The sequence below is a fragment of the Limanda limanda genome, chromosome 11, assembly GCF_963576545.1.
Source record: "Limanda limanda chromosome 11, fLimLim1.1, whole genome shotgun sequence".
NCBI lineage: Eukaryota > Metazoa > Chordata > Actinopteri > Pleuronectiformes > Pleuronectidae > Limanda > Limanda limanda.
Window position 1 is genome coordinate 18,692,844 of NC_083646.1, and position 25,332 is coordinate 18,718,175.

At 42.4% G+C, this 25,332-nt stretch overlaps 1 protein-coding gene and 1 long non-coding RNA gene across 2 annotated transcripts; both read right to left on the minus strand.

Moving 5' to 3' along the window:
* Positions 1-476: 476 nt before the first annotated feature.
* Positions 477-25,332, minus strand: LOC133014574 (carcinoembryonic antigen-related cell adhesion molecule 5-like). The gene is made up of 11 exons (XM_061081839.1): positions 25,266-25,332; positions 24,820-25,086; positions 14,816-15,085; positions 14,420-14,710; positions 13,509-13,781; positions 9,769-10,044; positions 8,533-8,809; positions 7,919-8,039; positions 7,650-7,809; positions 6,097-6,345; positions 477-916 (listed from the first exon to the last, which is right to left on the minus strand). Exons 1-11 carry the CDS (start codon positions 25,330-25,332, stop codon positions 477-479), a joined length of 2,691 nt encoding a protein of 896 aa, XP_060937822.1.
* Positions 10,626-11,290, minus strand: LOC133014501 (uncharacterized). The gene is made up of 3 exons (XR_009681456.1): positions 11,191-11,290; positions 10,978-11,071; positions 10,626-10,886 (listed from the first exon to the last, which is right to left on the minus strand). It is a non-coding gene; the product is annotated as an uncharacterized LOC133014501 (long non-coding RNA).

A 25,332-nucleotide genomic window follows, 5' to 3' on the forward strand; every position in this document is an offset into this window, starting at 1 on the left:
GGGGGGGGGGAATTCTTCGTTACCTGTTTAACTTTGAATCTTTGTTCTTTGTGTATCTCACTCACTTTACTTCTGTCTTTGTCTTATTTCCCATCGTGGTTTGTCTCCATCTTTTCCTCATGTGTTTCACCTGTTACCATTAAGATATCTGATTTTGTATCTCACCATGACACTTTACACCATAAGAGACACACAACATGGTGAGATTACAATCTTTGTAGTTTAGATCTCTCTGTTATTTGTCCCATTTTAAACAAAGAACCAAATAAAGGACCAAAGCTGCAATATGAACTTATTTTAATGAAAGATTGTCAATCTTGTTGAACTGTAGACAAATGTGCTCTCTGAACAGGTGCCATCTATGTCCACTTGTCTTAATACCCCTGTGTTTGGATGCAGAAGTCTCCATGGGGATGTAGGATGTAATAGAACTTCCTGGTCTGTGTTAGAATTCAAACAACAGATATTCAGGGACTCTACCAATCTGACCTAATCATTGGCTCTGAGGCCTCAGTCTGAGGACATGTGTTATCCAGTATTTCTTTCCCATTGTCTTCCTTGGCCCCATGTACCAGTGTCAGCTCTTGTGCTGATTGCTGGACCTTCACCTTGAACTCGTCACACTTCTCAGGTAACAGGCCTTTGTTGAAGAGCACAGACGTCAGATAGGAGAACAACACAATGGCAGCAATGGCAGACAGCATGGAGATGGTCTTAACTGGAGCGTACTGGACATAAACTCCATCGTCAAGAACACTTCCTGGGAAGTGGAGGACAACTGGCCGCCCGAGTGATGGGAGTCCACTGAGAACTCTGAGCACCAATCCCACCACGCAGCCCATAACAGCTCCGTAACCATTGGAGATATTGACGAAGAGGACGCAGGCCAGTTGAGGGAAGATTATGATGTAGGCCACTTCAGCACCAAGAATCCAGAAGAGTAAGACATAATAATTGTCTTTCACACCAGCGTGTTTTCATCTTATCTCTTGACCAACGAGATAAACTGGAAAACATAACAAGTGTAATTGGAAAAGTATCATATCTCTAAAGGTGAGCTCACAAGAGAGACAGATGTACAGATTCCATGTTTGCATTCTCACCCATCTTGACCATCTTAACCACTGAGCCTGATTTATAGCTTCTCTTTCTGTAATTACTTGGTGTTAGTACTGTTATACTTTGCTTTCCTTGCGTGCACTTGTGTATCTGTCAGACCGCAGTGCATTTCAACTTGCTCTATTGTGAAGACAAGCAGTAAAGTTGGAAAGATATTCATAGATTCAGACGGTGGCGGTTGCTCCATCAGCTCACTCAGTCTTAAAATGTAAACATTTAAAATGTTGTCACATTCTGCATTTCATTCCAGTAAAAACTTTACTCCTTTTTTTTCTTAGTTCATCTTTATTTAATTGACAGTTTATTTTCTAAGTTGGGTGCACATGATTTCTCTTTTATTCTTTTTTTTTTAATTACTATGTCTTTTTATTTAATTTACACTTACCCTTTGTTTTCTTACCTATTTGTTTGTATGTACTTATTGTGAGAGGTTGTTAATGTTTGTATGTTGTATGTAGGTTTTTCCTTGTTCAGGGTTTTTCAAGGGTGGGTTGAATGTTGAAAATGTGGAAGGACACCTGAAGGAGTGGGTCCCAAGATCGGAGGACAAGTCGACATTCTTTTGAATTTTTTTTTCTAAATGAACAAGTTCTACTGATCATCACACGGTCATTGTGAACAAACCCATAGTGGAGTTGAAGTAATTGTCCACCATTGTCAACCCACAGATCTAAGATGGCACCACAGCTTTTTGCTTTTGATGCAGTCCCATGTGAGGATCCTGTGATAGAAATTCATCTTGAGATTTGAAATAATGTAATTCTCAGACTTGGGTTGCTTTTGAGTCTTTATAATAATAAGGTCTGCAGAGTTTAAACAATAAGCATGGGTGCTCAAAATGGAACAACAACTCCTGGCTGCAAGTTCACAAAAGCCAGAACTTATACAAAGAGGCGTTACATAAGAGATGATACAAAAAAAAAGAAGACATCAAAAACATGAAAGATATGAAAGACATGAGACCATCATCTATGTCTTATCTGCTGTGTCCGTCCGTCCCCGGTACCAGTTTGAAGAAAAACATCACCAAATAAGGGTTCCATCCTGTCAGGTAGACAGTACCACAGCAGTGAAACACCTAGTCAGGGGACTTCCACTACCTTAGACACTGGTCAGTGGAATTTTCCATTACAATCCTCTCCCAGGACACACGCAGATGCTGATGGAACTGAACACATCAACACAACAGGATTCCCTACATGAGAAGAACCAGTTTGTAACTTCATGTTTAAGGTGTTTATACATAAGAAAATGTCTGATAAAGATGAAGGGAGCAGCATGACACACAGATTGAGGAGTTATTTGTGGTACTAAAGGCTCTTCCTAAAAAAGTCCTCTAAAGGAGTGAGAGGCGGCCGTGGCTGAGGGGTAGAGTGGTTGTCCTCCAACCAGAAGGTTGGTTGTTCAAACCTCAGTCTCTTGTCTGCATGCCAAAGTATCCTTGGGCAAGACACTGAACCCCTGAACGGCCCCTCATAGATGATGAATGCACTAATTGTAAATCAATGGAATGTAAAAAGTGAGGACCGGAAAAAATGTCCTCAGTATACTTATACTTAAAATGGTCCTCACAAATATATAGGTATGGGAACACTCACACACAGACCGTTGAACTGAACATATTTGGCTGAATAACACCAGTATCATTCAAAACTAGAAAAGAGAGAGAGACTGTGGCAATTAGAGAGAGAGAGAGAGAGAAACAGCAGAACATATTCATTCATGTTGTACAAATTTGGCTGCATTTGTATGACATCGTCCTCCATGGAGTCATTGGTGAATAATAACAAAGACATACGAATGGAAAACATCACAGGTTGCATTCAAACTTTTGTTGCATGACTGCGGCAAAAATATATAGAATAAGCTTTTTTTAGGGGCCAATGCAGATACCATTAACTTGTGGATAAAATTGGCAATTAAGCTTAAGTAAAACAATATTTCATAAAGAAATAAAGATAAATTTAACAAAAACACAAATATGACAGAATATATAGAACTTGAATTAAGACAAAACAAATTTCAATGTAAAATATAATCATAAAGCACATTATATATCCTGTAAAATAAACCTTTTCATATCGGAGCATATCTTAAAAGGCCCATATCAGCCAATTTAAATATTGAACGTTAACACAAAAGCAAATATCACAGGATTTATTTTTTAATTTATACTGAAATTCAATCCAGATAAAGTCGTTCTTTCCAATGAGCTGTTACAAAACTGGTGAGTCTAATATGTGAAGGTGTTTAAGGATGAATGTTGATTTTCATGTTCTTGTTTTCTGGAGGATGCACCATTCATAGTCGTCCTGAAACAAAGAGACAATAACTATACATTTCTAAAATACACACTTGATCCTTCAACCCCACAACAGGATCAAGGCTGTCCATAGTTTTACACAAAGGATTTGAAATTTGAGACACCAATTGAGCTGCATACTTATCGTACAAGAAGTATTTAATAATGATATGATGGAGTTTCAGTTGAGGTTTATTTCAAATGCACATGAGCCAGTAGCTGAACAGCCAGTTGTTAATATTTGTACCTGAAGCTGAATGTGGATTTGCATTAACGTAGTCAGACGTCTCCTCTGGATCACCTCGGGTTCCTGTAGATATCAGACAGAAAACGACTTGAAAAGGTAGAGAACCACTGTTTTATTAATTTAGTTGATCTCATTGCCACACTAATATCTCTATCACAACCAGCATCACCAGCTTTAGGGGCTCCACACGTGTACGAGAAGGACGGCTGACCGTGGAGAAGAGACGAGTACACTTGCAGCTGGGTTTCATCGTGGTGGACAGTTGGGTCTGAGCTCTGATTGGTTCTCAGAGACTGGCTGAGCCTGAAATGGTCAAACAATCACAAGTGAATGAAAAAGTGAAGTATTGATGTTTCGTTGAAAATGAAACAAGAGAGAGTGGAACCAACCTGTTACAACACAGATCTGTGAAAGAGACAATAATGATCACGTTACATGATTTTATTTTTCAACCTCCGCTCCATGACTATCGTGACAATAGTTTGGAATAAGTTTGATTTGAATTAAATGGACAAGAGCAGCTCTCACTCTTTGAATTCCTGCACCAACATAACAGCAGCAGCGAGAGGAGGAGAATCAGTGTGAAGCCACCAACCAGCCCAACGACCAGCGGCACAGGAGACGTAGAGGGAGGTGCTGCATGAGTCACAGATCAGACGAGGAGCAGTGAGGAGTTGCAAATTTGTAGTTAGTACTTTTATGAGACTTAATCAAAAAGGGAGGAGTTCACCATTTTTGTAGAAAGAGAAGGTTGAATAGAGGTTTGTTCTTCCGAACCATGAGCAGCTGAGAGTAACGGACTGTCCCCCAGTCACAGGATGGGCAGGGCTTTCCAGGATAACACGATCTGAATCTGTAAACAGATAAAAAAGCATCAACAATGTGAACAACCTGATAATTCAGCTCGTATATAAACAGCATTAGTCTCAATATTAGATGTTAAAGTGGAACCAAAGTCATTCAATGCACTTTTTGTCAAATTCTGTACGCAGGGGCAACTCCTGGTACAGGCAACATAGGCTGTTGCCTTGGGTGCAAAATGCTGAGAGGGCGGCACAAGAGACTGATTTATCATGACGTGACACATGCAATGTAAAACAACACATTAACGTCGGACCATCATCCTCTAACCCCGGGACGCAACGGAGATAGAAGCGCCGTGAAAAGTAGTCCGCCTCCTTTCCGCACCGTTGTTAAATACTTGGGCTGTTTGCACCGGCAGTGTCGGGCTGGGAAGCACAGGGAAGCGCCACAGCCACACACACACAAGGGCTTGCGTAGGTGAAGACCATCATCATTTACTCCTGAATCAGCGTGGAGAAATGCGCTTGGTCAACAACGGTCGCCGGAAAAGCATAAATCAAAAAGAGTCCGTGGTATCCGTGCGTCCCTCTCCGCAACACGGATACGTAGAAGCATAATGGAGCCTTGAGAGTCAAAAATGATTCAAACAAAGCATTAAAATATCAGGTGCACAATTCAGAAAGCGCCTCAAAGTAGCGGAGGAGAAGAAAGAAAAATGTAGAGGTAAGAATCACCCCGATTGTGGACATCATTAATGTTTATTTTTGTCAACATGACATGATTTGCTGTCAGTACAGCTGATTTCAGACTCTTTTTATATTTTGTATTATAAATTTTTATTATTTTTAATAGCTTACAATTTTGTCTGCCTGTGTGTGCAGCTGTATACAGTCCAAAAGTTCTTGGGGATGCATGAAAGCTTGCGTGTGTTTGTTTGGAGGCGCCAATCTGAAATCTAGCTTAGGGCGCCAACATTGCCAGGGCCAGCTCTGCAAAGGTTGTGTGTGCGCTGGAAAAACATCTGGTTTCAATACACAGCCCTGGCTTCAACAGCAGGACATCTGAGCTCAAGCAGGGGAGAGTTGAGTGAGAGCGCAGGGTTTAGAGTGAGAGCATCACAAAATCTGAATGTGACATTAAAAAGTCCTGCTCTCCAACCAAAATAGTTTGGAATAAGTTTGATTTAAATGACATGAACCAGAGCAGATCTCACTCTTTGAATTCCTGCACCAACACAACAGCAGCAGCGAGAGGAGGAGAATCAGTGTGAAGCCACCAACCAGCCCAACGACCAGCTGCACAGAAGATGTAGAGGGAGGTGCTACAGGAGTCACTGATCAGACGAGGAGCAGTGAGGAGCAAAGGCAGATCCATGACGTGGACAAATATAGAACCAACACTTCGGCAGATAGTTTGACGTGAAAAAAAACAACTGTGTGAATAAGTTTTGTACTTGAAAGAATATTTTCATTTGTGCAAAAATATGTGAAAAAGTTTTATAAGTGTATTGAGCAAGTGGAACTGGTGTTGAGAAGCCGTCTCAGTGAAAATACTGAGTAGAAAAGTTTTGAATCTACTTCTCAACCTGGAGACTCCTTTTCTACCTCATATTGATCACACTCACATTTTACTGACATCCAACTCTCCGGTGAGAAGACTCCTGAATGTTCACACTTGTAGAAACCTTCATCTGACTTTGACACAGCTGAGATTTCCAGATTCCCTCTGACATCACTTTGGAGGAGTTCATCATTTTTGTAGAAAGAGAAGTTGGAATCGAGGTTTGTTCTTCCGAACCATGAGCAGCTGAGAGTAACGGACTGTCCCCCAGTCACAGGATGGACAGGACTCTCCAGGATAACACGATCTGAATCTGTAAACAGTTAAAAAAAACATAAGCAATTTAAATAACCTGATAATTCAGCTCGTATATAAACAGCATGAGTCTAAATATTAGATGTTAAAGTCACAACCCTGGCTTCAAGGGCAGGAGATCTGAGCTCAAGCAGGGGAGAGTTGAGTGTGAGCGCAGGGTTTAGAGTGAGAGCATCATCTGAATGTGACATCAATAAGTCCTGCTCTCCAACCAAAAGACGTCCCTCTTGAGTAGAGAGAGGGAAACAGCCTCCGGGTGGCGCTGTGGGCTGTGGTGTCCACACAGTCACGTGATGTCTGCTTGTTTAACGCAGACGGACACACTCTCACAGCTGATTCTGGTCGTTGAATGTGTGGTTTGTGTAAATAAAGAGGGTGAATTTCATCAAGAGATCATGTTTGATGTGATGCACATTGGTACGTGTGGGGTGGCAGCTCCTGCATGAGCAGTGAAGGGAGGCAGTGCTCCCCACTTTCAGTTACTCTACCTATAAATCACATTATGGGATGTTGGAAACATGCTCAGTGTGAATAGATTCAATGAAAAACTACAACCTGTAGTGAAGTTGACTGCATTGCTGATCTCTGATCCAGATTCACACCAAAAAACTCCTCCGGCAGGAGGAAGATCATGAAAGGTCCTTGTGCAGCTTGTGATTTTCTCCTGAGAATTGCACTCCAACAATCGAACTTCGTCTCCAGTAAACATCCACAATCTCAGTTTATCAGAGTTTCCCTCGCAGGTCAGACGGACTTTTTCAAAAAATAAGTGCTGCACTGTGTCCGGACTCACTGTGAGAGACACTGACGAATAGGAATCTGAAAAACGTGACATGAAGTGTGAAACAGAAACTAATGGTTTAAATTCGTTGAGCATTAAAAACGTGAAGCCATCAGCAGAGTGTAGCTCAGTCACATCTTGTTTTAGGAAATAAAGTCATAAAATTACGAAAATACATTTGTAATGTATCCAGATTAAAGGTGTCATTTTAGGCTTTGCATCATTTTACAGGGGAAACATCAGAAGGACGACATTGTTTGTCGACATCACAGTGACATCATGATGATGTCAGTCCGAGCATATGATCATAATTAATTATTTCATGTTACATTCGATTTTGATGAATGATTCTCTAATCAATATAAGCTTCAGATTGTCTCTCTAACCCTGTATCTGTCTTGACCTTTGACCTATGACCTCTAAAAGTGAATCAGCTGGAGGAACCAGCCAAAGTAAAGTTCCCCAAGTAACTGACCGACTGAGGGGACAACATCTGCTTCAAAAGAAAGAAACAAACTCACCTTCAGACCAGACCCACTTTGTCTTACTGTACTCAGTGTAAAACACAGGGTCTCCTCTTCCAGCTCGACATGCATAACCTGCTGACTCTGTCAGACCTTGGATGACGGAGGAGTTTTGTTCAGTCCCTCCGTTGCTTCCTGGGAGCAGCTCATAACTGAACTTAGGAATGTCAAGGGTAGAAATAAAAGAGCCCAAGGATCTTATTATGCCCTGAAGTATATCTCGACGTCTGCGGACTGGATCCGAACTAATCGGGTAAGCTCTGTACCAGTAGAACCTCCATCCTGCAGTCGGATGTGGAACCCCTCCACAGGTGAGAGTCCATGAGGCTCCAGGAGTCAGCCATGACGGAGACACAGTGACGACAGGTCGTGGTGCGGCCGCTGAAACTGAACATCGTCACAACAGAAACACGTCTTCATGTTTGTCTACAGATGTTCATTTTGGAACCAATGCAATTTCTGGATGCTTCACATTCAGCCATCAACATAACTGCCCCCAAAAGTGAAGCCAAATTATAACGACGCCCCCAGGTGGCTGCCTGCAGTATATGTCAACCATGGCTTCTTTCATTTTAGTTTGTTCACGTGTTAATGTTTCTGATCAGTTTGGTTTTAATTAGTTATTTGACGCTATATAAACAGTGAAACGTCCTGATTGACAGCTAACTCTGACTCGTGATTGGTCGAGCACATGTATGGGCGGGACCTCGATACCCAGCTCCACACCTCCATCATGATTTCACAGACTCTTGCTCTAAATGACCTGCAAAGTGCAAGTTGGCTGGTATCCGGGATATTTTGCTTATTCAGCTTGTATCATCATCAACCTTTACGTAATCTCAACAAACAGTCATGAACGCAGAATGGATTCTCTCCTCACTCACCGATTCCATGGATCCTGACTGAGTTACTGTACTGGGTGTAGTAGACTGGATCTCCTCTTCCTCCTCTGCACCAGTACAGTCCTTCACGTGAGGCACTAGCACTTTGTCCATTTGACTTGAAATCCTCATCCGTCAGGGGCTCCAAGGTTTTCTCACCTCTGTACCAATAATACTTCCAGCCAGGTGATGCTGGGCCCACGGAGCAGGTCAGGAGCACACTGCCCCCTACTGGAAAGGCTCTGTGGTCAGCACTCAGGTTAGCCGATGGTCTTTCTGTTAATGTTTAAAACACTTTGGCATTTAGTCCATTTTATGTGAGTTGAATGAAATGAGTAGAACATGTATCTCCTTCAGTCTTCTGCAGTCGTACAAACTAAAACAGCAGTAAAAGCAGAAGTATAGAATGGTTTGGCCCAGATTATACCACCTGTTTGCCACATCAGAGTCACAAGTTAGCCACAGTGGTAACGTACATTAACCAAAGCTGCCAAACGTGGCCCAGATTCGTTTGGATCTATTTGGACCATATGCACCACATGGACCACTTTAAGTTCACATCCAGATCACACTTTGCCTAGAGCACCGCATGTTTACCATAAAGACCCAGGTGTGTTTTGGGAGCGTTGGGCCACATTAGCTCTTTAACAAGTGGACGAGTTTAGGCTCGGATCCATTCTGTCCACAGGAAAGCTAGAGGAGCCGCATCATTGCCTGAAGTGGCCCACATCCATCTGGTCTAAAGGTGCTGAGCATCCATCGTATATAAAGATGGACGACATCACAGCTCCACAACAGTGAGTTCGCCCCCTGGTGGCTGGCTGCAGTACAGGTCAAATTATCTCAGGAGGAAAGGGAGTTCTTGTACCTCTGATGTATGTTCAAGTTTTGGGTTGAACTGTTAGTTTTTGACGTTATAAAAACCGGGTGAAACATCGTGACTGTCAGCTGAGGCTAACTCACGATTGGTCGAGTATCGTCAGGACCTTGGTCCTAGATCGTTTGTGTCCAGGATCTTTTGACTTGGATTCTGAACAGCACTTGTTTCCTCCAAGATGAGAATAACATCTCAACATCGGTGAACGTCATCTTACTCGCCAATAGGCTGATCGCAACAACGAGATAAATATCGGTAAGATGTTAAGCTTTTGAATCGGTGCAACCCTTGTTATCAGCGCATATGAACATAAATTAAAGGAGGCATTTGCCAGTTTCTCAAAACTCTGCTTTCTCACCAGAAACTGTTAATGTGAGGTCATCGCTCCACTCGGTCGTTGAATTCAAGTTCTTCTTGTCTTTAGCCAAACACCTGTAGCTTCCACTGTCGGACGAGGACGCATTGACAATCCTGTATTCATTGTGTGTTGGAACCGTAGTTGAGTTGGGTTTGGTCCATTCATACTCCCACTCAGTCAGGACATCTGCAGGGACCTCACACCGGACAGTGATCCCCTCACCGCTGAAGACCAGAGACCAGTCAGGTTGCAGGGCCACAGATGCCTTGTGGGAAACTGATCACAAATAGAAACAGACACTAGACAAAAAGCAGTATTATTGTCACAGTGAACCTCTACGGACAGGCCTAATCCCCTGCTGTAACCAACTGTTTCCATGATGTTACCTCGGCGTTCGCCAGTGAAGACAAGGTGGGTCTATCGGCGTTTGCGGACCTTAAGGGGGATTTGGAGAACAAAGGAGAGAGCCGCGGGGGGGCTTGCTGAGCCTCGCGGACCGATCGCGACGTGTGATCTAATTAGCATATGAATCGGAGTCCAGCCGCTGGCTAGAACCTCTGTCTACTCACCATTGAAGGAAACCACAGACCCTTGAAACTAATGTCACTCGTGATTGGCTGGTAGAAGTGTTGCTATTGGTCACCTTATGGGTCATTGCAGTGCACACGTGGGGTCACAGCATTCCGCACGTGGGGTAAGCCCCTCCCACACAATATTTATAATAAAAATGTATATATTAATATTTATTATTATTTATAAGTAAGCCTTTACCAAAAGCACTGCAGTTAATTAAAACTAAACATTCATGTGATGCTATAGGTGAACATATTGTACAGGGAACAAATGTGAACAAGGTATATGTTGAGTGAAAGCTTTATTTACATACAGCAAAAATATTGTACAAAAACTCAGATGAGGCTTGAAATGTTTCTCTGCAACCTCTGGGTCATAACTTCTTTGTGGGACTCTGTCTGAATCTTCTCCAGTGTGTAGACGTCTGTGGTGTGTAGCTGTGAGATCCAGTGTAGCTTCCAGTCTTATATGAAGTGTGGGACACAGGTCGGTGCGCTCCTGGCTGTGGAAGGATGGATTCATGTCATCTGTCCCGCTTCAATCAGCTGTAAACACATTCAGTAAAATTAGCACAGTTCAATGACAACATACACCTTTACATGTAACTGGAAAATTATTTAATGAATATAACCTTACCCTCTTTCTTCTCCGACAACTCCTCAATGCTGATGTAAGGTCTGGTCGGATCATACTGGCTCATAGTGTGTCTTTGTACGTCATGGACAGGCAGCTGGAAAACAACACATGTAACATGACTTTATTATTAATTAACGGAAATAGCCGCGCTGCATCACCGTTGGAAGATCCACAGCAAAAAAACACCAAAACAATTCATAAACAGTTACTTACATTCAATGGCTTAATTTTCTGCACTTTAAATCCGGACTTTCAGCGTCTCAGCCTAACGCCTCTTTGTTTGTGTGTGTGTGTGTGGGGGGGGGGGGGGGGGGCTGAGGCTGTGAAAACATACAGAAAAAAGTCACGTTGATTAAAAAACTTAACGAGAACAAACTGTTACATCTAAGTAATTCATACATATTTACACATGCACTAGATCTGCTCCAGCACTCGATGCTGTATTCGTATTTTAGCAACTTTCTCGCTATCCCAAAGTGGCGGACATCCTTTCAGATGTACCAGTTAGCTTAGTGGTTAGCATGGCGTCTCTAGCTCACCGTAACTCAGGGACTGTGCATCCGTCTTCTCCGCCTCGACTCGTCCACACCGGGCCCGCGGCTCTGCTTCCACACGCACTCATCTTCTCCTCCAGGGAACAGCGTCGTGTCGACTTCAGCAAGTTATTTACCCCGAAAACAGAGTAACTCGTACGGGACAAGCTAAACACGACCCGCTTCCTGTCTGCGGGACACTCGACGCTGCTGCACTGTGTTTACGAGGCTCTGATTGGACGAGTCCATCAGCTGATGACGCGAGCGGGTGACGTGAGCAGCGGTTACTTCATATGGGATAAGTATTTAACTGAGGCCAGGTTTATTTTTTGTGGTGTTTAGTACATTTACACACATGATTCACGCTGTTCTGTGTTTGTAACCTTATAGTTGAATGCACTTATTGTAAGTCGCTTTGGATAAAAGTGTTGACTGTTTTAATGGAATACTGAGAAAGTTTAATAACAACAATTAGACAATTGAAGTTCAAATTATGAAGGAATTTAAGCTCTATATTGTGTCTCCTTTATATTTAAAATAATAATCAAACTGAGGGGAGATGTATGTTGTATCCAAACAGCCGGCTGCTGTGTTTTGTCACTGTGCAGTCCATGGGGGATTAAATATTACACTGAAAAAATAAATCATTAAATCAATGAATGTTTCATAGCAATTTTGAAAGTAGTGGTGAAAAGGTACCATTTATAATTCATGGAACAGCTTAGTTTGCCATTGACATGTGAATTTGATGCCAGTATTTTGGGAGGACAGATATTTTTATGGAAAGCCAGTAGAAGTTTGGAGCTTACAGAACACAGATGATCATACCCAGCATCATTTATTTGCTGGTAGAGGTGTGGTTTACACTTCCTCTGTGCATTTAACCAGCACAATTGAAAAGTGACTGTAATCATGCCACTCTGTACAGTTGTTGAGATTTAGGATTGTTTTGGATGACAATAAAAATTTGAAATAAAGTGCATTGTTTCATTTCTTTTGACTGCATTGACCTTTGTTCGTGGTATACAATATAATTCATTATAGCACACTTACTTACTTAAGAACAATTTAAAATTTCAGGTTTAATATTTATTTTAAGCCTGGTTTAATCAGCCAGATAGTTTGTTGGTGCCTCTTACACATTGGTGTTATCTGCTCTCAGGGAAACTGATTTGCATTTGTGAAGCTCAGAGCATTGTCATTTGCATGTGAAAGCGTCCTCTAGGAGTTGGAGCAGGGGGGGTCAAATCTCAACAGCTCACAGGCTTGACAACTGCAGGAACCCTGAGCGTTTCCTTTGCTGCCTGCAGATACGTGTGAAAGTCGTTAACCGAAGGATGTGCCAACACTTCTCTGCGACACAGATTGACACAAACGCTTCTTTTCATGCAGTGAGAAGAAAGTAGAATGACACTCAGTACAGCTCCTCCCTCCACCAAACTGTACAGATACCAGTCCGCTCATCTTTTCATCAGGGGACAGTATCGAAAAAGAATCACACAGTCTTAAAAGAAAAACACTATGCAACTTTTTAACCTTAAAACAGCATGTTCCAAGTTAATGTAATTATTCTCTGTCTTAATAAGGAGAAAGTTTCCTCCTTCTCTCCCTGAGCGTCTGTTCTCTGTGACTCTGGTGAGGGGGTTCCATCTCCTGTGAGAAGAACTGACTGAGAGTGACAAAATGTCACAACCAGCTGCAACTGAAGAATAAAGCAGAACTGAGTTCAGTTAAAAACACTCTGACGTTATTAAAAAATAGCATGTGTGGCTGCAGAGGGCGCTGTTGCTCAGTAAAGGGTTACATCGTGTTAAAGAAAGTCTGGATGTTTGGATTCCATCTAAATTTCATTGGTTCTGTCCCAAGTTTGGTGGAAATCCATCCGGTAGTTTTTGCGGAATCCTGCTGACAAACAAATAAAGAAAGAAATGTCCAGGGACAGAATATAACCTCCACAGCGGAGGTAACTAGTCTTTGGATTTCTAAACTGACTCTTACCTCTGTTCTCTATTGTGACCAGGTTGCTGTCCTCTGTGAGGAAGGTTGTGTCTCCTCTCCGTCCTCTGCAGCTGTAGATGCCTTCCTCTGAGATGCTGATTCTATCATCTGTTTCATTATATCTTAGGATCTGAGCTGCAGAGGAGGCTGAGGTTCTTCTGAACCAGTCGTAGCTCCACTCAGACGCGTTCTCCACAGAGCAGGTCAGTGCTAACCTTCCCTTTCCTGTGATGGTTGTGTCATCGGCAGTCAGCCTGGGCCTGGGTTTATCGGCTTTCAAAGTGTGTGAGAGAAAGTGAAAGACAAATTAAATGAGAAAAAAGATTAAATCGTATGAAGCAGAGTTTCACTAAGTAGAGGACAAAGTTCTGATCGTAGAATATATAACAAAAAAGGTCTAATGATGAATCTCAACATGTAAAAGGTTCATTGATCCCCACATAGCTCAATGCTTTAGGCCCAGATGTGGCCCACACTGTCACACTGGCATCCAGCCCATACACCTCATGGAGTGATGGCACTGGGGCAGTCCACTGCTGTTTGCCAGAGCCGGGCCACAGATGAGCCGGAGCAATATCGTGTGTCAACCACAAGGGCCGAAGGTGGCCCCCATGTGTTATGTGCTGTTTGAGCCATGTTTACCATTCATGGACCACTTGAGGTCCACATCCAGATCACACTTTGCCTACAGCACCTGATGTGTGCCAGAAAGACCCAGGTTGGTTTTAAGGTATTTGGGCCACATTAGCTGGTTTACATGTGGACCAGTTAAGGTCCACACCCAGATGCTGTCTGGGGATTGGGCGGAAATTGGTTTAGTAGTTTTTACGTAATCCTGCCAAGAACAACCAATAGAAAGAGGTGAAGACGTAACGTCCTCGGTGGAGGTTTTGAAAGATGATTGGACGTACGTGTTACTCTCAGCTGGAAGGCGTCACTCCACTCTGTTGAGGAATACCAGTCCGCTCTGGCCTTACACCAGTACTCTCCACTGTGGAAAACAGAGGCAGCGCCCAGCCTGTATTCACTGTGTGTGGAAGCTGTGTTTGGACCAGTGACTGGTTGGTTGGAGCTTGTTGTCCTCCATTTATATTCCCACTGGGTGTCTCCTCCTCCCTGGATCTCACACCTGATAGAGATCGTCTCACCGCTGAATATCTGAGTCCAGTTGTGTTGCAGCACAATAAAGCTTCTGTTGGACACTGAACATTCAAACACAAATATAAAACCAACAGAGAGAACTGGTTAATATTGCTGCTGACTGTTTCTGTTTTCATCCTAGCCAGTCATGAAAGCGTGCTACTCACAGGTTCTGTCGATATGATGCACGTGACTCTTCTCTGAGAAGAAATCTGAGTGTGTCCTTCTTCCCCTGCACCAGTAGCTGCCTCCCTGTGAGATGCTCAGAGAGTTTTGCACAGGATTTGTTGCGATGGCGATTTCCTCAGCGTCTGGGGAACGTGTGAACCAGTCGTAGCTCCAACCCTCAGACTCCTCCACAGAACAAGTCAGAGTCAGAGAGCCGCCCACTGGTATGGACGTCCTGGATGCTCTCACTGTGGCTCTGGGTCTGTGTGCTGCTCGGGAAAGAATATTCACATATTTAATTAGGATCCTTCCTTATTACTTGATGAAACTCAGTGTATGTTGTGAAGCATCTATTAAATTAGCAAAACATTATATCTTCATCCTTAATAAGGACACAATTCATTATTAATCTTTACATCTGTAGTAGCATACATTTATTCACGAAGATTTAAAAAATATATATTTGTCAATGTTGATTAGGAATCAATCAATCATTATTTTGTAATTATGTATATGTAGTTATATAGTATACATTGATATTTTTTATGTTCAGTAGGTAGTATATATCCATCAAAATAACAACTAATAATATCTATATAATTAATTAGAAATCAATCATGATTATTTGATCATTTAGTACATGTAGTATAAATGTATATTTTCATCATATATAATTGAGTAAACACAGTCTGCATCAGTTGTTCCCTGCTCCTCCAATGTTTTTATAATGTCTGTGTCAAACAAGAAGCTGAAGTTAAGAAAACTTCTGGCGGTGACACTGGAGCGCGTGGCTGCTTAAACAACACCTCCCGGTCGGTCGGAGTTTATCCCCCAATTTAAATACAAATGACTCTTAAACTTTGTTCTCAAGAACGATGGAAGGGGAAAAACACAAAAAGAGCAAGGGAAAGCTATACGGAAAAGTTGATAAAACTGGTAAAGCAGTGAATGAAGGGGCCAGCATGGAAGAATGGCAAGAGTGTTGTTGTGCAATAGGAGTAGACTTGACGTTGGCTAATTATTAATAATCATGAAATATGATTATTAAAATAATAAAAGATTATTTATTAAAAATAATTAAAAATGATAAGGCCATAACTTATCGTAGAGGGGCACCACCCTGGTTTCCAGGGACCAACGATATCAAGCTATAATTATCAGTCTCATAATGATAAATGTCAAATTAATAATGTCAATATTTTAATATTAATGATTACTTAATAAACAGTGAAGGCTTCTAAGTTCGAGCACAGGCAATCATAATCCAGCTGTATTCACACACTTATGCACAAATAATCACAGACTACAGATACTTTAATTACAAAAGTATTTATTAAAAAGGGGAAATAAAGTTATAATGTTATTCAATGATTCATCATTTTAACAAGCTCCAATATTTCAAAGATAAACACAGCAGCAGCACTTATCACAATTCAGAAAATACATGTAAAACCTGCGGTCAACCTATGTATGTCTGTCTCTGTGTGTGTGTGTCTGTGTCAAAGTGTCTCTCTGTGAATGTGTGTCTATGTGTGTGTATGTGAAATAAAGTTAGTGTTATTTAATGATTTATCATTTTAACAAACTCCCATATTTCAGATTTCAGATAACAACAGCAGCTTATCACAATTTAGAACACGCATGTAACCTCTGGTCCATCTATGTGTCTCTGTGTGTGTGTATCTGTCTGTGTCTATCAATGTGTGTGTGTGTGTGTGTGGGTGCGAGAGAGAGAGAAAAAGAAGGGGCGTGGCGATGACGCAGTCACGTAGTGACATCACATCTAAGATGGAGGCCGATCATGATTCGTGGAATCAAGGCCTAAAAACTCTCAAAATGGCGGATTGACTACAAAACAAGATGGCGGAGCCGTTATGAATTTAGAGCCAGAATGGGAGGAGAGAGGGAGAGAAGGCGTGGCAATAATAGACTCAAGATGGTGGTTTAACTTAACGTTATCCAAAATGGAGAATATGTTAATGACCATGTGGCCTGAACTCACAATGGTGGTCGCCAGATGAATTACACAAAGGAAATTTCAGACAAAGAGAATTCTTATCTCTGCTTAGCTTTGGGGGGCCGAATGGTTTCCAGATGTGTTCAGCCTCTCTGAATATAGATTTAACTATGTTACATGAACTGCATTCTAAATACAGATCGGAAGTGTGTATAGGTCGGTTTAGAAGGAGAGAGAGAGAGAGAGAGAGAAAGCATGCAAGGAGAGTTCAAAGAAGCTCTTAAAAACACGCCAGAGATAGATTAACAGTGATTTAACCACTCAGCCCCAAGCGGACGTTGTGGGCTGAGTTTCTGATCGGTAAACTCACTGCAGACTAACACAGACGTTAACAGCGTGGCTGGAGGCTTTCCTCGCGGCGCTCAAACACTAACACAAAACCCGGAAATGAACCGGAAGTAGCGGCTCGTCGTAGCCGGCTAAAACAATGAGACTCAGCGGTCTCGCAACAAATACAATCAAATATTAAACAATATGCTACGTATCTGCCCAGATAATCAAGTCTCTTACTGTACAACCCTCGCGATGTGCCTGCGCGTCTGCGCGAATGTGTCGGGGGCCAGTGAATCACGTGGTCTCTCTCACGAGCGGAGCTCCGGGCTCGGCCGCTGGACCGGAATAGGAAGCGAATTTCTCGTGCTGCCTTGACGGAATCAGACCTCGTCTTCTTCTGTAACAGCGGAGAACGTGCTGGTTTACAGGAACGGAGTGAATTGTCTCTTACTCCTCAGCGGGATGAACGTCGCGCTTCTGCAGGGAACGGCTTTGTGGAAGCCGTTTGTGGATCGTGAAAAACAAAAAGTCTGTGGAAGTGCCGTTCCACGGGTGCTTCCTGTTTCGGTCTTTCAAGTTAAAACAGCAAAAGTCCTATCAAAAATAAAACTTCGACTGAAATAAAAGAAGAAAATGAAACGACTTCAAATAAAATGATATTAAACAAACGTCTAATCGCCTCCTTAGTTACTGAGTCGCGTGGTCGGCCTCGGAAGGTCTGTTGCAACTTGAGTAGGGTGGAAAAGAGACAGATTTCTGGGGGAACCCCGGTTTTGTTGTACCTGGGAGGTGCCAGCCCCCTGGAGGAGGGGTCAGGGGTCAGTGTTGCCTTCGGCCAATTGAAAGGTCAGAAGTCAAGTCTCAGGGAGTGGCTTACAGTGGGGTCTTTCACAGGACCCAGGAAGTGATCTGCTGCCACATGGAGATAAGAGCTCCATGCTGGATTTTTAAATGTAAGGGGTCTCCTGAGGCTGGTCCCAAGTTTTACGACTCTTTGTTATAAGTCAGATCACTGGGAACTCAGTCCCAACAGTGTCATGGTGGACGCAGCCAAAACACCGAGCTAACACTAGCTGCAGAGGATATGGAAGGTAACATCTCCGCCACACGGGAAGATATAAGAAATATGGTCACAGAGATGAAGTCTGAACTGGGGAACTTCCGAACCGGAATCAGAGAAGACTTGAAAAAGGAGCTAACTGACTTACGAGAGGAAATTCAACAGAAGCTGGGCGCAGTGGTAGCCGACCTCAGAGCTACAACTGACAGAGTGGGTGAAGCAGAGACGCGCGTAGCCGACCTGGAGGAGTGTAACACTGACTTGCAGGAGGTTCTGAACAGGTCACTGCAAACTCAGGAACGCTTACAGATGAAGCTCACGGACCTGGAAGCACGCTCAAGGCGTAACAATCTCCGCATCTATGGCATCCCAGAGGGGACCGAGGGAAACAACATTCAGGAGTTTATTGACAATTTCATTAAAAAAGAGTTGGAGCCCCTCACCGAAGCTGAACTTGGTTTACAGCGGTGCCACAGAGCGCTCGGCCCCAGGCCACCCGCTGAAACTCTGGCAAAGAGGAAGGAGTATGCGCAAATAAGGAGAACTCTGCGTGAAAAAGGAATACGGTTCCAAACACCACCACCAGCCAAACTACGAGTCTTCTTCGACAGTGGGCCGATAACCTACGGGAGCGCGGCAGATGCGGCGCGGGACCTAATGTTCAGAGGAATCTCCGTCAAGCTGGAGAAGCCGGCTGATGTGCCTGGGATCCCGGAGAAGATGAAGGGGCCCTGGCAGCAAGCAGGTGCTACATCCACCCCACAGAGCCGCCAAGAGCAGATCCAGGAGAAGCTGCGAGGTTTTCACCGGCCAAAATAGAGGGCAGAGAGATCGGGAGGTAACGACCTCACATGCGTTTATCCATAATAAACTGCAAAGATTCGGGTAAGCAAGATAACTGCCCAGTTAGGGACATTTATTAATATCTTTTGTTTTAAAGGGACTCTTACCTTTGTTGCATTTGAGAATTACAGCACATTCGAATCATCCCGCCTTCCTCCAATGCCCCACCCCCTCGTTCCCATCCGCGGTGTTTTTTCTTTTGTTTTTCCCCCTGGAAGCGGCTGTTTCAGTACGCCGTGGACCACTTTGGTCTGCCATCGTTAGTCGCTACGGTCGATACGGTCGCTACTCGCTACTGTCTGCCGTGGAATCAAAACAAACCCTATAGTTGAGGACGCGCCTTGATGACGCGGGCCCGAATGCGCCACAAGAAGCAGACGGGCTTCCTGTCTGTTTCCATGCAGCAAACAGACAGGTCTGTCGGCCAATAAGGTCCTTCGGTCCGAAGAATTTTATTGGTTGTAGTTTTCACTAAATATTACGAGAGTGAAATAATTCTTTGCTTTAACTCCTGGTGGGTCTGTCTTGCATTTTAGAGTGTCATTACCTTATTAATACCAATTTAACCTTATCCACAAAAAGTGTAAAAATGCAACAAAGGTAAGAGTCCCTTTAATGGATGAAACTGTATGCCCCTGAAGTGTTTGCGTGAAGGCTGTCTGTTGCTTCCCTTTCAACCTCGTCCTCCCCACTAGAAGGAATTTATTTTCCTATACTGAATATGAGATAACTTTATTTTTTTCTTCTTTGAAATTACATTGGCTCGCCCTTAGCTAATAGAGTGAATATAGGTGACCGAATATGGGTGAGGGATCTGGTCACACACAAAGTGCATAAAATACACTCATTAAGGAGGTGTATTATGAGCTGCACTGAAGGGGGGCTCTGGGGGTTAATTACTAGACTACTCCCCCCACAAAAATAAGTAGTTTTCTACTTCAAAATGGAGGTCTACCTGAGTTTTGTGATATGTTTGTTTGTTTTGTTTTGTTTTGATTTGTTGAGTTCATTTTATGTTTCAAGAACATCTCAAGTTTGGTCACTAATTGTACATAATTCTTTCGTTAACTGTGGGTTTAAATGCAATGTCAGGAATATAGGGTATTTACCCTAAATGTCAATGGTCTACACAATCCAATTAAGAGGGGTAAGGTAATTGCAAAGATGAAAAAGGAAAAGCTGCATGTAATGTTTTGGCAGGAGACCCATCTTAACTACATGGAACATGAAAAGTTAAAAAAGCTAGGGTTTAAAAATACTTTCCACTCCTCTTATAAGAACGGGAAAATGAGAGGAGTAGCGATACTGATCTCTACCAGAGTGAATTTCCAACTGGTTTCTAAATTCTGTGACAGTGAGGGTCAATATGTCTTTGTTAAAGGATACCTTGACCAGAAAGAAGTTACATTAGTCAATGTGTATATTCCACCAGGGCAGGACAATTCTTGTATTAGGGAATTTTTTGATTTGATAGCTTCTGAGGCCTCGGGTGTTTGTGATATGTGGAGGAGATTGGAACATTCAGTTACAACCTAATCATGACTATTCTGATAAACTTAATAGGTTAACTCCTAACGCCAGGATAACAAACAAAGTGCTGATGGAGCTGGGACTGATCGATGTATGGAGGGACTTCCACCCAGAAGAAAAACAATTTACATTCTATTCAGCAAGTAAAAGGGTATACTCAAGAATTGACTATTTTTTTACTTACAACTCAGACAGACACAGACTTAAAGATTGTAGAATAGGGGTCAGAGACATATCTCACCACTCTGTTTATTTAACTGTGCATCTGGATAATAAAAAGAAAAACACGCTCTGGCGACTTAATACAAGCATCTTGAATGACAGGACATGCAAGGAATATGTGCAGAAGGAACTTAAAGATTTTATGGACAATAACAATAATGGAGAAGTGTTTTGTGGGACGCTGCAAAAGCAGTGATCAGAGGAAAGCTTATAGCACTGACAGATTTAGAAGAGAATCTTAAAGTTTTAGAGAGTGAACACATTGAAAGTAAGGAACCTTATATTCTAGATCAAATAAGAAATGTCAGGAAAGAAATAAACAAACTATGTGAGGAAGAATTAGAGAAAAAAGCCAAATTTGAGAATGAGAATGGACCAAGGGCCCTGAAGCTTCTGGGATGGAGGTTAAGGAAACAACAAGCAGACAGCTCCATATGAGTCTTCTTCGACAGTGGGCCGATAACCTACGGGAGCGCGGCAGATGCGGCGCGGGACCTAATGTTCAGAGGAATCTCCGTCAAGCTGGAGAAGCCGGCTGATGTGCCTGGGATCCCGGAGAAGATGAAGGGGCCCTGGCAGCAAGCAGGTGCTACATCCACCCCACAGAGCCGCCAAGAGCAGATCCAGGAGAAGCTGCGAGGTTTTCACCGGCCAAAATAGAGGGCAGAGAGATCGGGAGGTAACGACCTCACATGCGTTTATCCATAATAAACTGCAAAGATTCGGGTAAGCAAGATAACTGCCCAGTTAGGGACATTTATTAATATCTTTTGTTTTAAAGGGACTCTTACCTTTGTTGCATTTGAGAATTACAGCACATTCGAATCATCCCGCCTTCCTCCAATGCCCCACCCCCTCGTTCCCATCCGCGGTGTTTTTTCTTTTGTTTCTTTTGTTGCCCTGAAGCTTCTGGGATGGAGGTTAAGGAAACAACAAGCAGACAGCTCCATATATGAAATTAGGGACCCTGGAACAAAAAAATTATGCCATAAGTTAGAGGATATTGAGCATGTTTTTGAAAATAACTATAGAGACTTATATATATGCTTTCTGATTGCTTTAACTATACACTTAAAAAAGGTGAACCACCAGGTACATGGAGGGAGGCAATCATTTCGGTTATTCCTAAGGAGGGGAAGGACAGAAAAGAATGCAGCGCATATAGACCAATTTCTGTACTCAATATAGACTACAAGTTGTATGCGTCAATATTAGTAAAAAGGTTAGAGCATATAATAGTAGAACTAGTGGATCCAGACCAAACTGGTTTTGTGCGTGAAAGGCAGACACAAGATAATATTAGACGGGTGCTACACGTTATCGATCATGTGAATAAGGGGAATATTGGAGCCACAGTGATTAGCTTAGATGCGGAAAAGGCGTTCGACTCGGTTCGCTGGAAATATCTGTACTTGGTGTTGAGAAGATTTGGCTTTAAAGATGATTTTATTAACTGTATCAGAACTCTTTACTCCTCACCAAACGCCAGAATAAGGATTAATGGACACCTCTCCCAGATCAACTTGGAGAGAGGCTGCCGCCAAGGCTGCCCCCTCAGCCCCGCCCTCTTTGCTTTATTTATAGAGCCCCTGGCACAGTCAATCAGGGATGATGAAGTGATAAAAGGAGTCATGATTAGAGGTACAGAGCAGAAGATTTGTCTATATGCAGATGATGTTTTGCTTTTTATTACGACACCAGAGGTCAGCATTCCCAGACTGATGTCTTCGCTTAAAGATTATGGAACTTACTCAGGATATAAATTAAACGTGCAAAAAACGCAAACTCTAAGTTATAACTACACCCCTCAGAAAGACATGCTCAATAGATTTGGCTTCAAATGGACCTCATCAGACATAAAGTATCTGGGAATTCAAATACCTAAGGACATTTCAAATATTTATGATAGCAATTATGGCCCCATAAGTAAAAACATCAGGGCAGATATCGACAGGTGGTCCCAACTTCCCTTAGATATGCATAATAGAATAGAAACGATAAAAATGAATGTACTCCCCCGACTCTTGTATCTCTTTCAATCCTTGCCAGCTGAAGTACCACTACAACAATTTAATGAATGGGATAGGTGGATAGGCGGTGGACTAGTGGCAGAAACTTGGACTATGGGCAGAAAAGGTCTCTGGTTCGTCTCTGGTTCGACTCCACGGAGAAACAACAAAAAGACGAACCTGGATTGATCTGTCCAAAAATCCAAGAGGATTCTCCCTACCCTGTCTAGTGCCCCTGAGCAAGGCAGCTTACTCCCCTAACATCTGCTCCCCGGGCGCCATACATGGCTGCCCACCGCTCTGTGTGTCCTGCACCAGATGGGTTAAAAGCAGAGGTTAAATTTCCCTCCTTGCATGAGTGTGCTTGTGCATGTCTGTGCATGTGTTTGGGACAAATAAATAAATGTATCTTAATGTAATGTATGTAATGTATCAAGATTGTAGAAGACCAAGAATTCAGTTCAAGACACTGCAACTTTCTAAAGAAAAAGGGGGTAGATCTTTACCATGTTTAACAGATTATTACAAGGCTGCGCAATTAAGACCACTTGCATGTTGCTGTAACCCAATGTATATAGCAAAATGGAAGGATTTGGAAACCTCACAGCTGGATATACCATTACAATCCATATAAGGTAGCAAAATCTTGTACAAGCAGCATGTTAAAAGTTTAAATCAATGGACTAAAGTCCCTCTTAGAATGTGGTTTAAAGAATGTAGATCACCACTATCTGAAAGACGTTCTATACTGTTGAGATGGGTCGCTTTTGACCCAGACTTTAAGCCGGCATGGATTGATGGGAGGTTTAGGTATTGGCATAGAATTGGCATCACTTCTTACTGTTCAATCTCATCAACGGGAGAACTGGATAGTTTTCAGAAAATTTCAGAGATGTATGGTTTGGAAAAACTGGATTTTTTTAGGTATTTGCAAACCAGGACCTACTTCAATAATGTGATTAAATCCAAGGAGAAATGTGATGCCAATTTAATTGACATATTCATTGACATGTATAAAAATATGGACAACAGGAAACTTGTTTCAAAATTATACTCAAGTATTCAATCCAGTAGAAAACACTCAACAGATAAGGTTAGATTAAAATGGGAGAAAGAATCTGGACTTGTCATTTCAGAGGAGGACTGGTCAAATATGTGCTCTGTGCAGTCCACTTCCACCAGCTCGGGTCTTTGGAGGGATTTCTGTTGGCGGTGAGATATTTCATAACTCCCAAATTAAAATGTGTACAAACAGGTGAGGCCGGAACAGGTCTATGTTGGAGGAAATGTGGAGAACAGCTGGCAGATCATTTCCATATATTTTGGAGCTGCCCAGCCATTCAGCCATACTGGCAGGTGGTAACACAAGTAATACGGACTGTTTTTGGAGATGGATCTGACTGTTCCTTTTCTTCAGTTTATTTGGGCAATATCACAGCTCACCCGGTGCAAGACAAATATTTGTTAAAGATACTATTAGCAGCCAGCAAGAAAGCTGTAACACGAAAATGGCCACAGGCGGAACCCCCAACAGAGACTGACTGGATAGATACTGTAACTGACATTCAAAATATGGAGAGAATGTTTTTGTCGCTGAATCTACGATTTGACAAATATTTGCAATATTGGGAAAAATGGATTGTGTTTTTAACCCCACAGGATCATCACTGATCTGTTACTATATGAATTGACATTTATCATCATCAGTGTACCATCTGTAAAAATGTATAGGTGACCAAAAAGTTTTTTTTTGTTTGTTTTGTTTTATGTATGTATGTTCATTGTATCTTTGTTTCTCGAAAAATAAATTATAAAAAAAAAAAAAAAAGAAGCTGAAGTTAAGTGAGTGAATGATGTGATTGACTTTCTGTCCGTGTGAAAGGTCGATGTCAGGAACTGAGATCAGGTGTTTCAGCTTTGACTGTGGAGACTGAACGACGCATTCAGAAGAAGAAACGTGGATTTGTCCGGCTGTCGACGATGTGGAAAATAAGCTTCATGTTTCTACTGTCCCAGTTATTGTGAAGTGCTTGACTCTGGATACCTCACCTGACACAGAGAGGGTGGCCCTGTTGCTCCGTTTGTTCTCTTCTGAGCTGTTGTGGTGAGCGATGCACTGATAATCCCCGTTCCTGTCTGTCGTTAGCTCTGGAATCCTGAGGATGTTAGTGGAAGTGATGGGAACCAGTGGTTTGTCGTTCCACTTGAATTCATAATACCACTCACTGACATTTGCTTCTCTCATGTGACACGTGAGATTAACGTGCTCCCCAGAATATAGAGTGGTTGAGTTGGGTTCAAAGGTCAGCTCAGCATCTACCCCCCCACACAAACAGAACATAGTTAGAGGAAATACCAACCAGAGTTTTGTTTTGTATACGTTTTCAGTTCATTCATATACTCACTAATCTTAGTAACAACATACAGGAAGAGAAATGGGATGAAATATAGATATTAATAAAGATAGAGATTAATAAAGAAAAGAGTTCACTCACATTCAGTGTGTCCACAGGAGAGGAGTGTATTCAGCACTGAAAGAAACACTGGTACCACATCAGACAT

Excerpts from the sequence above, each read along its gene's own strand:
- LOC133014574 (XM_061081839.1), bottom strand. The coding sequence starts at position 25,332 with ATGTCTGATGTGGTACCAGTGTTTCTTTCAGTGCTGAATACACTCCTC. Across the intron at positions 10,045-13,508 it reads GGTCACAATAGAGAACAGAG|TTTCCCACAAGGCATCTGTG; the intron begins GTAAGAGTCAGT and ends ATTTGTGATCAG. Across the intron at positions 917-6,096 it reads GAGTTGGATGTCAGTAAAAT|TGGCCTACATCATAATCTTC; the intron begins GTGAGTGTGATC and ends TTGGTGCTGAAG.